The sequence below is a fragment of the Lactuca virosa genome, chromosome 5, assembly GCF_052849685.1.
Source record: "Lactuca virosa cultivar CGN04683 chromosome 5, Lactuca_virosa_CGN04683_v6, whole genome shotgun sequence".
In the NCBI taxonomy this organism is placed as follows: domain Eukaryota; kingdom Viridiplantae; phylum Streptophyta; class Magnoliopsida; order Asterales; family Asteraceae; genus Lactuca; species Lactuca virosa.
In genome coordinates this window covers 448,269,653-448,281,900 of record NC_136430.1, presented here as the reverse complement: position 1 = coordinate 448,281,900, position 12,248 = coordinate 448,269,653, and the positions used below count along the sequence as shown (strand labels likewise).

The window sequence follows — 12,248 nt, the reverse complement described above, 5'->3', positions numbered from 1 at the left end:
GATGGGAGTTTGACCTTTCAACACCTTTTCTCTTTAGGACATATGGATACAAAATCTATACTACTAAAATAAAAATTAAATATATACATAAGAAGGTCGTAAACATCTAAATACACTTTAGGTAGACATTTGATCCATTTCAGCAACCAATGTTGGTTGTCATATTCTTTACAATCAACCCTAAATAAAATCATACTAGATAAAGATAAACAGAGGTAAACTTGGGCATTCTTGTTTAAATGGTATTGAAAAAGAAACAAGAGTTCATGCAATACCATGTTGTATGTGTATATATTATCATTACAAAGAATCACAAATCTGACAAAATGACAAACTATATATTAGTAGCAAAATTATAGTTTATCCTGCTTCAACAACTGAACGAGTAGACAATACACTAGATTGTAACCTCTAATATGACATGTATAAACGACATTTAACCAAACATACCTCCCTCCTCCATTACATCTCTATGCTTCTGAACAAAGTTGTTCATGACTCATGAGTGATCTCTTTGCTCGTTTTTCCAAGAATTCTTTGCTACTTCAGCCGAAGACCCATCTGAATCGGTGTTTCCATCATTCGGTTTTGGTTTAGAGAAAAAGGGATCCCATTCATGAACACCCACATACTCACCTTCATCTAGCAATGCATACTTCCAACTAAGTTCTTCAATGAAATCATCATCAGTGCGCCCATCAATCATATCTTTCCTCAATCTTGTCACCTTGTTGATAATCGCTTGAACAGATACATCAAAAGCATCTTTATGAGACTCTAGCTTTGAACGTGGGTCTGCGTATATTAGCCTCGGGATCAAATTTATGACCTCTTCTCTCAACATCTTGACCTGGTCAACGGGGATTTGACCCAGTCGTTCCTCTAAACTGATATTCTTCTTACGAAGATCATCCTCTGGGATGAAAACCGAATACTTTGTGTAATTTTTGGGAAGATGCCAAGTGTACTGTGTGTATGCAGAACCAGGATGAAAGAAAACCGGAATACAACCAGCCAACATCGAATCAAAAGCTGATCTTCTTGTGTAAGAATCACCTTGAGGTTGTAGACAAAAAACCGAGCTTTGAAACATCTGCATTATACTACTAGGGGAATGGCATTTGCTCTCTCCAAGATCACATTCTAAAAGCTTCCCAACATCTGAATTCTTGCATTGATCGATAATCTGACCTCTAATGGATTTAGGATTATCAGGGCGTGGTGCACCAGCAAAACAGAAGAGCCATTTCCTATCTAGATTCATCATCCGATCCTGCCATGCAAACACTTCAGAATCCTTTGATGGATGAAAGTAGGTGGGATAAGGAATTGCAAAATCATTCGCATTCCATGGACTTGATTCTACCACAAGCATTGACATGTTTTTAGCAGCTGGTAAAAACAAAAGCTTATTCCCCCAATCGGTTTCCTCTTCACTTAATCTCCTGAAATCCCATGTGATCCTACCCGCAACAAGAAAATGATCTTTTCCACCCATTATGCTCCATTCAGGTCTCTTCTGTAACCAATCAACAAGATCAAGAGAAGCAGCATCTCTGGTTGATATATTGTATCCCCAAAGATATCTTGCAATATCAAAACCTGCATAGAAAGGCACAAAGATGGCAGCAGCAAGGGATGAATCTTTAGTCAAGCACTCGTACTGTTTCATCCTGTTACTGAAAATAACATCCACTGCAAACTGATTTGTGGCATACCATCCGTTATCTGAAAACACCCCTTCAGTGTTCTCCAATGGAGGTCCAAGTCCAGCATTCGTGGTGAACTTACACATGTTAGTCCATTTGCTAAGACTCCTACACTGCTTAAGCATATCCTCATTGAATCTTGGAGGAAGATCATGAACATATACATATCTCCCACCACATGGATCACTTTTGTTTTCCGTGGTTTTCAATGCCTTCACAAAAGGGAAAACTTTCGGCTTATTAAGATCATCGTTTTTCTGTTCAATTACAGGGTCTGGTTGGGGGATTTTAGGCTGAGGTGTAACGGAATGAAAAACTTCTGGCTTATCAAGATCATCAGTTTTTGGTTCAATTACAGGCTCTGGTTTGGGTGTTTTCAGTTGAGCTACAACCAAATCTCTACTCTCAGATTTATCATAATTCTCTACATGGTCGATATCAACCTCCGGAATTGGACGACTAACGGGGATAGGTTCAAGAGTCCTAGACTCAGATGAAATGGGATTAACTTGAAAAGATCTACCACCAATAATAACAAAATGGAAGTACAATAAGAAACCCCAAAAGAAGGCACAGAGTAACCCTAATACACAGAGACGAGACTGTTGGGACTTATTAGTCCCCTTTTCCATATGATCCGTTGAAGGAGTCACCGGTGAACGGCGTCTCATTAGGTTTTAAATCAACAAAATCATAAACACATACATAACAATAAAAAAATCAATGAATCAAGAGAATGAATCTAAAACAAAGTGAAAAAAAAAAAAAAGGAAAACTTAACCTGACAACGAAAATCGAAGCACAGAATGAAACCGAAGTAAGATCAGATTAGCAACATTGCTATTATTGACGGAAAATTTTTCAAGTGAATGCAGTTCGTTCTTGATTGAAATCAACAAGTCAATGAAAGCAGATCGAGGTCATGAAAACAGAATCAAACATGAAGTGATTGATGATTTGATGATACTTACTTGAGGATCCAATTGTAGAGAGAGAAATATAAATCTATAGAGAGAGAAAGAGAAGATTCAAGTGTAGGTGATGATGACAGACGAGGGATTTGCATATTAATATATGCACTTTGGTTTTACTGCATCAATTGTGTGCAGTCAGTCCAAGAAGAACCGGAGGAGCGTAAGTTATCATCGTAGGCGTAAGTTAGGGTGAGGTTGTGCAAAAGTCCAAAGAAGAACCTGAGAGGCGTAGGTTAGTATAAAGGTATAAGTTAGCGTGACGGGTGCTTCATGCCTATTTCCCAGCATAGTGTCGGTTACCGTAAAATATAAGTTAGAAACGTAATACTAATATATTTTATATCACCTAGCATCTCTCAATCATTGTAATACTAATATACTAAAAAATATATATTTGTCATTTTATATAGAGTAAAATAATATTATAAACTAATTCTATTAATAATGACTTTTTTGTAATAAAACTCTATATCTTGTCCGAATGATAGTAAAATTAAAATGACGTTTACCGTAAAAAATTGATAGAATACAATATTCATATAAACGAAAATACTTGTGTTTTGAAACAAAGATTACATTATGCTTGCATTCGTTATTATTAAACATGGGATAACTTTGTAGTAGTTTGTTTATTAATACAGTATATTGGTCATACTAAATAACAGTCATAGATATTATAATTTTGTTTTTTGATGATGGTAATAAGATTAAAAAAACAAGGATGAATTTATAAATCAATAACAAATTTTAGGTAATATATTTCCGCGAATAATATCATGTTTTGTGCATGCCCGTTCGAAATGGTGGGCAACATACGCGACCATTCAGGAATCGGGACATAATGATCATAGAAGCCCAAAACTTTTAGTCAGTATTACACACTCATATTATTTAATTAATATTAATATTAATATTCTTCGTTTCAGAAAATAGTTTCGCAAGCCCAAATAATTGTATATTGTACTGTATGCCATTCAATTTTAATGTTTTGGAGAATTAGATCACCAACACAAAAATTAAGAACCAGAGAAGGAATGCATCGCACCTACAGCTGGCAATGGGTCGATCTGGATTGGGTTTGGGTTCAACCCATTTATTAATTGGGTTGAAAATTTCAACTCAACTCAACCTGTTTATTTAAAAGGGTTGATATTTTCAACCCAACCAAACATTTCAGCTAAATGGGTTGTCATCGGGTTGACCCGTTTATATAGTTCTCAATCCAACCTATTAAATAAATTGGTTAAACTACTCATTTAAAATAAAAATAAATTAATTAATTAACTAAAGATTACACCATTTAAATTAGTCATAGACTTATATAAAATTTCAAAGTATGACAAAAGCACAATCTTAATTCACATATACAAAGAAATTGTTCAAATAAGAAAAAACATCATAAATGGTCCCTGTGGTTTCTCAAAATCTGAAATTTAGTCCCCATGGTTTAAAAACATCATAGATGGTCCCTATGCTTTCAAAACTTTTGACGATTGGTCCTTATTACTAACTCCGTTAAGTTTTGTCCGTTAATTGAAGGGCATGTTCGTCATTTCACTACGATAGGGACCATTTATGATGTTTTATCTTATTTTAAAAAATATATATTATTTAATATATAAAGGGTCCCACTCCTCTCTCTCTCTCTCCAAACTACCCTTCATCTTCCCTCTTTCAAACCTCAAATCCCTGTAAAAATTGAGACCCAAAAAATCGTGATACACATATATACACCTTCCAAAAAATCGAGGTCCCTCTCTCCACTTGCAAGAACATGTCTATGTAAAAGGATCAAATCAAAGAACATGGGAGAGTTTTTCTTGAGTTTGATTCTTCAGGTGGGTCAACGAAGAATGCACATATATGTTTCCATGTTGAAATAAATGGCTCCAGAGCATCTTTTATACAAACAATAGGATGCATTTCAGATTTCGCTCATGTAAAGAAATCAAAATCCCAACAAAAAAAGGTTTATCATTTGAATCAACATAAATGGAAGAAGTCACCATGGTAATTCCACCGCCCCACTGTACCCAGTCCCACCATGCTCAAAAACCGCCAGATCAATGTTGATTTCTACATCTCAGGCGAACATATTGTGGTGGTGGTTGATTCCGTCGAACATACCATAGAGAGATAGTGAAAAAACTGAACACTAGATCTTGTAGATCTGAATGCACGGTGGAATCCGGCGACCTTCTAAATCTGATTGGACTGTGGAATCAACGTCATATACTCGTTGTTGTATGTAGGGAAAAGTCGCTCATGATCCCCCTTTTCACGAAGGTCTACCTCGTTGTGGAACAGAAGCAAGGATTAACCTGGTTCGTTCATCGACCTGGAACTATCTTCGATTTTTCGCCTTATAGCATGATGAACATAATCAGTACTTTATGCACATATGCTACAATCTGTAAACACGAAGGGATTCCATTGAAATTCCTAGGGACTAAGGAAGCTTGAGATCATTACTCTGATGTTTTAGATGTCGATTTGATAGCTGAGCAACATATAAGGGTCGGTGATGATGGACCGAAGGAAGAAAGGTATGAACGAAGGGGAAAGGAAGGAGGCATTAAGGTGCGGTTTTTGAGAGAGAGAGAGAGAGAGAGGTGGGACGCTTTATATTTTATGTTTAACTTTTTTTTTAAATAAGATAAAACATCATAAATGGTCCCTGTGGTAGTGAAATGACGAAAATGCTCTTCAATTAATAGACAAAATTTAACGGAGTTAGCAATAAGGACCAATCGTCAAAAGTTTTGAAAGCACAGGGACCATCTATGATGTTTTTAAACCACGGGGACTAAACTTCAGATTTTGGGAAACCACATGATGTTTTTTCTAACATTAATGATATGTAGTTTCTAAGTATTTTTTAGAGTGACTAGTGTTTCGGTGCCAAGAAAAAATGTATGAATTATGATTCAATTATTTTAAAACATAAATAATAATACGAACATTGTAATCTATAAACAAATACTTAGATTAATACATGATAATATTTAAATAATTATTAAATTAAATATAAATTAAAGTTAAATGGGTTGATAGGTTGATAATTTTTATCCGACCCAACCTATTTAATTAAATGGGTTAGACAAGTTGATCCATTTAAATGGGTTGAAAATCTCAACTCAACCTGTTAATTTTGGGTTGGGTTCAGGTTGGATTTGTGGTTTGGGTCGATTTTTGTCAACTCTAATCGCACCAAAACTTAGAAGTTGAAAAACAAAGGATGAAACATTATTAAATGGAAAATTAAAACGTCTCTTTACCACACTATGAAGAATAGTCCATCCTCTTGAAGATTGTTCATCCTTAAGATCATATAAGGAAGTGAATGTTTCTTTATAGTTCAATCATTATCAAAATTCTCACATCTCGGTTTCAACCAGATAAGAAGCATTCGATCTTGTGAATGTTGTTTGTTTTACATCTCAAATTTGATTACATTATCCAGGTTTGGCTATGTAATTTGTCTAAATGTTTTCAATCTTTTGTATATGGCGTCTGAAAAATGTTAAAAATATATTTTTTTTTTTTTCATATACTAGTGGACTTTTGTAAAATTTGTGTTTTTGAGGAGCCTTATTTTTTCTCTTGCCTCAGGCATGAAAAAATGTTTGCATCGGCCCTTATTGTATTTAAAAAATAAGTTGTCTAAATAAAAATTTGCGTTAAATTAACTTTCATCATTTGTTAACTAACAAATAACAAGATGGGAGGGTTCGGGTATGAGTTAAAATGAAATCAAGTCAAAATAAATAGGCCTATTTTATTTTCATTTTTTCATTTTTTTTTTGTAGACAACTAATATGTTAAATATAATTGTAATAATTATAATATTATGAAAATACTCTAACTCGTTATATATAAATGTCCATTCATAAGGATATGGTGGAAGTTAAATTCAGTTTTAATAATATTTTATGGTTTAATCATGATGCAAGCATTACTATAGATATTGATAGTTTAATGCACTTCATGTCTTCACATGTAGCTCATTAAAATGTAGACCCCCGCTGTTTTGTGTGTTCAATCACAAACTCTAAATATTGTTTGCCTTTTAATATCATTTCTTATGAGACAATGCATTCAAATAGCTAGTGGATGAGCACGTACATTTTCACATAATTGGTAAATTTTGACTTTATCACGTAAAGTAGCAAATACAAATCAAGATATAAAATTAATATTTAGTCGTACAAAAATTAAATTAATTACATACCAATTGTAATTGTAGAACATTACATACCCAACTAACAATGTACTAAGAAACTACACATAAGCAAACAAGTTGTATCAATCACGTAAGACAAGTAATAAACATATAAATTTCTACCAAATTATCCTAAACATTTTGGTTTAAGAGATCATTCAAATCGGCAAGTTATCAAAGCATATAACCAAGGAACTGATAGGGGCGGTTTGATATGTTTTTTTTACCGAGTGTGGTAAGAGATTGACTCTTATTTGATCAGATTCAGATTGTTTGATATCACACTAATTATGAGACACGTGTATTATGCGGATCGATTAAAAAAAAGTTAAATATGAAGATGTAAACATTAAGTATGATGAATAGGTACTCCAATCTATACAAATAAAATAAATAAATAAACTATTGACATATTTTAAAAAAGGAAAATTTGCAATAAAGTCCTTGAAGTTTGGCTCTATTAAAACAAAAGTCAATCTTTTTTTTATAGTTTAGCATAAAAAAACTGGTAAACACTTAAAAAAAAAAACACTTTTTCCTAGCTAGTGTTGATTTTCAGGGCTTTTCTGAAAATTTTGAGAACTTTTTTGAAAATAAACAATCAAATATGGCGTTTTCGTTAATATGGTTAAAGTTTAAGGACTTTTCTGAAAAAAAAAATTCTTTTTATATCTACTAAGTTATGTGTTCTACAACAAATTGAAGTTAATTTGGTCACTTCTAAAAAATGGAAACTCCCTTCATTGCTATTCTTTAAAGGCAGCATATGACCTGGAAACGCGCTCCATACGACAAATCAACAAAATCTTCTTAAATTATATAGGATATAGATGGTATCTTAATGATTGTAGTTATCATATTTAATTTAAGAAGACTTTTGATTTGTCTATGAAGTGTGTTTCAAAACCACATTCTACCTTCATTGTTAAATATTCATATCTTAAGTATAAAAAAAATGACTTAGGTGTAAAAAAATGACAAATGATGGAGTTTCTATTTTTTTAGAAATGACCAAATTAAATTCAAATTGTTCTACAACATATAACTTAAATGCCAACATGGTTAAACAGTAGCAAATAACGTTATAAGAGCTACAATAGTTATAAAAACACAATCTAAAAATGATATATAGTTAGCATCAACGGCGGAACTAGAGTTTTGCAAGGGATAGCATAAATATAATTCTGATAAAAAATTATAAGACAAACTTTTTTAAATTACGATTTCATTAGTTATAAAAGCTTTCAGCATTCTCATTCTCATTGTCACTTTCATTGCTATTCTTTAAAGGCAGCATATGACCTGGAAACGCGCTCCATACGACAAATCAACAAAATCTTCTTAAATTATATAGGATATAGATGGTATCTTAATGATTGTAGTTATCATATTTAATTTAAGAAGACTTTTGATTTGTCTATGAAGTGTGTTTCAAAACCACATTCTACCTTCATTGTTAAATATTCATATCTTAAGTATAAAAAAAATGACTTAGGTGTAAAAAAATTGACAAATGATGGAGTTTCTATTTTTTTAGAAATGACCAAATTAAATTCAAATTGTTCTACAACATATAACTTAAATGCCAACATGGTTAAACAGTAGCAAATAACGTTATAAGAGCTACAATAGTTATAAAAACACAATCTAAAAATAATATATAGTTAGCATCAACGGCGGAACTAGAGTTTTGCAAGGGATAGCATAAATATAATTCTGATAAAAAATTATAAGACAAACTATTTTAAATTACGATTTCATTAGTTATAAAAGCTTTCAGCATTCTCATTCTCATTGTCACTTTCACCAAAAGAGTAACTTCCAAAATACAGTTCCATTACCGCATTGGTTATAAAAAAAATAGGATTTCATTAGTTAACTTAAGGTTTTCAATTTGAACCATTAAATTTAGGGAAAACTGCAATAAAGTCCCTACGTATTGGCTTCATAATCGATTTAGTCTCTATATATTTTTTTTATTCAATTAAGTCCTAAATACCGGTAATCGTATTCAATTTAACCCTTTGACCCGGTCAACAGGTCATCAAACTTTCAAAAATTACATTTTTGGCCCAGATTTCAAAATTTATTACAAATTTGGTCCAAAATTTACTTTTTTGGCCCTGATTTTAAATTTTGTTACAAATTTGGTCTAAACTTTACCCTTTTTGCCCAAATTTTATAATTTTCTTATGAATTCATCCTAACTTTAGTTTTTTTTACAACTTTGTTTCTCAAAAAATTGTTTCTAATATGTTTTTTCCTTATAAAAATCATATTTATACAAAAGAAAAACATATTTTTACAAAAAAAATTTATATTTTCTATATAAGAACTTTTTTTATAAAATCGTGTTTGTATACATTTTATAAAAACGTGTTTGAATAAAGTTTTATATAATACGTGTTTGTATATATTTTATAAAATCGTGTTGGTATACATAATGTATACAAACATGTATTATATAAACAATTATTCAAACACATTTTTCTAAAAAAAATGTATACAAACACCTATTTTATCTATATTTTTTTTTATAAAATTGTGTTTGTTTACATTTTTTTGTAAAATACGTTTTTGTATATATTTTTTTTATAAAAATGGATTTGTATATATTTATATACTTAATAAATACCTATTTTTATAACTAGATATTTCATATACAAAAAAGTTTTTATAAAAAGTTTTTATATAGAAAATATAAGATTTTTATGTGAAAATATGTTTTTTTTTGTATAAATATGATTTTATGAAGAAAAAAACATATTAGAAACAATTCTTTGAGAAAAAAAGTTGTAAAAAACCTAAAGTTAGGATGAATTCATAATAAAATTCTAAAATTTGGGCAAAAATGGTAAAGTTTGGACCAAATTTGTAACAAAATTTAAAATCTGGGCCAAAAGTGTAAATTTTGGACCAAATTTGTAATAAATTTTGCAATCTAGGTCAAAAATGTAATTTTTGAAAGTTGGATGACTTGTTGACAGGGTCAAAGGGTTAAATTGAATACGATTACCGATATTTGAGACTTAATTGAATAAAAAAATATATAGCGACTAAATCGATTATGAGGCCAATATGTAGGGACTTTATTGCAGTTTTCCCTTAAATTAAACTAGAATAGTAAAACATTAATGATCAAAATAAATAATTTCCACCTTTCATAGTGGAGGAGACGCAAGGCTATCACCATGTATTGCTAATTCCACCGTCGATCTTTCTTTTTATTTTGTGGGCTTAATAACTTATTTAGTAGGTTGTTATTTAGATTTGGAATTAGAATTTTTGACTTTTTATTTATCCTATTAACTAAACTTGTGTGCACCATGTATATAAAAAAAAAAGCCAAATTGTCACACCCCCAAACTAAGGATGGCGGAAACGTCCGGGGGTGGGAATGACTTCATTTATAGTATCACAACAACGAGTATAATAGTGCTCATAGTAAATACAATCATCATAATTATAATTGAAAAGGTTACATCGTAGTATGAGTTTACATGTTTCACAATCAATTACACTATGATGACAAAATGAAATGTTTGACGATTTAACGTCCCATCCTCAAAAGCTGTTGATTTCCTGTTTCACTGATTTCCTGAGAATACAACTAGTTTTGAAAGAGTGTCAACAATTAAGTTGGTGAGTTCATAAGCTTTTGGATGAAATGTTGGAAAAACCTTTGTTTGTAAATGTAAATGAATACTCAAGAAAAATCTAATATTTTCCTTATAAAATGTTATGTAGCCTTAAATCCCAAGACCGAGAGTATGTGCGTATTTTGTACTTATAACGTGTTTGTAATTGTAATGTGTACCCAAAAAAATTCAATATTTTCCTTATACAAAGTCGTGTAGTCTTAAATCCCAAGACTGAGAGTATGCAGTTTTAGATAGATAAACCCTTTTTAAAGTAGCATTTTCCCGTAAACTTGAAATGTTGTTAACTCCCTATGTGAGTCGTTATAACCATACTATAACTAGAATGAACCTGCTACAACGTTTTTCAGACGTCAAGATCCTATGACTTTTGTCACCCGTAGACCTGCAGGTCCCGCTGTAGCTAGCAGCAAGGTGTGGGTGTCAATCCCAATATAGATCTATATACAATTATCACGCTCTCCATACAAAAGATTCTGGTTATAACTTACAGGAATTTTTGACCCGTACTCTAAGAGTACAATTGAAGAATTGTCTCACAACTTACGTTAACGAGTTTACGTGTGGTTTGAGTGTAAAACCTTTTGTGTGGTGGAAATAAATCCCCTTTTTATGTAGTATGTTTGAGAAGTACAATCCATAAACTATACTCCTTATATTTCCTCTTGTATGCTTGTGATGATAAAGGACTCTTACAATTCAGTGAGTAATTTCTGTTATTTAAGTGTAACTCAACAGAAAACACATGTAAATTATAAAGTCATCAAGGATAAACACTTTGCTCAACATGTTACAAAGTGTTTTGGAAATTGTAAGTTGTTAACTAGTTTTTAACCTCTCTGCACTCTTTTAGAAAAATCATACGAACCCGAAAACTAAATCCGTAAACTCGGAGAGTTTAGTAATTGTGTCTAGTTTATTCATAATTTTTGTTATGATTTTTAGAAGTCTCTAACTTGTGTAAAAATGCTCATATTCACAGACTGGTCCGGATTTGTTTCTGAATTGATAGACAATTTTATAAAAATCACCATAAATTGTAGAAAAATCGTATTGAGATGTGCAAGTAGTCATTAGAAGGGTATAAACCTGAAATACTTGCATATAAAACAGTTTTGAAAGATATTAAGTTTAAGATGGTCAAAACAGTCCGTGAATGGGACTCAACTTTTCTGATGAAAGCTGTTGTTTGAGCTTAGTTAAGTTTTTGATGTATTAACTTGTATTCCCCCACCCCCCCCCCCCCCCTCTTAAAACTAGAAGAAAACATGAAAATGTAGGGGTATAAACTCACCTTGAGTTATTTCCTTAGATGTATGCTGAAGAGAAAGGGTTTCCAAGTCAAGAACACTTGGTAGGAGCTTGGAGAGTTGAAGAGGGTGAAAAGCTTAAAGGCAGCCTTGGAGTCTCGAGTTCTTAGAGAGGGAAATGGGAGAGAAGTGTTTACTTCTTGGTGAGAGAGTCAGTAAAGTGGAAGGGGAGTTGGGGGTTTCCAGCTTTTAATCAAGTTACCAGCTAGAGGTGAGGTGTGAGGAAAAATAGTGACTAGGTATGGATGAATAGTGACTGAGGGTTGTCCTATGTGGGTATGGGGGTTAGCTTGAGTCACACTTCATGGCAAGTCAACACTCTAACACAATATCTCACCCAATAGATATTGTTCTTAAGTTGAGATTTTGTAACA

General features: G+C 32.0%; 1 protein-coding gene across 1 annotated transcript; it reads right to left on the bottom strand.

Annotated features, from left to right (window-relative positions):
- Positions 1-212: 212 nt before the first annotated feature.
- MUR3 (Exostosin family protein) lies at positions 213-2,889 on the bottom strand. Its single transcript, XM_079050370.1, has one exon. It carries the CDS (start codon positions 2,378-2,380, stop codon positions 500-502), a length of 1,881 nt encoding a protein of 626 aa, XP_078906496.1. The 5' UTR covers positions 2,381-2,889; the 3' UTR covers positions 213-499.
- Positions 2,890-12,248: the final 9,359 nt, after the last annotated feature.

Excerpts from the sequence above, each read along its gene's own strand:
- MUR3 (XM_079050370.1), bottom strand. The coding sequence starts at position 2,380 with ATGAGACGCCGTTCACCGGTGACTCCTTCAACGGATCATATGGAAAAG.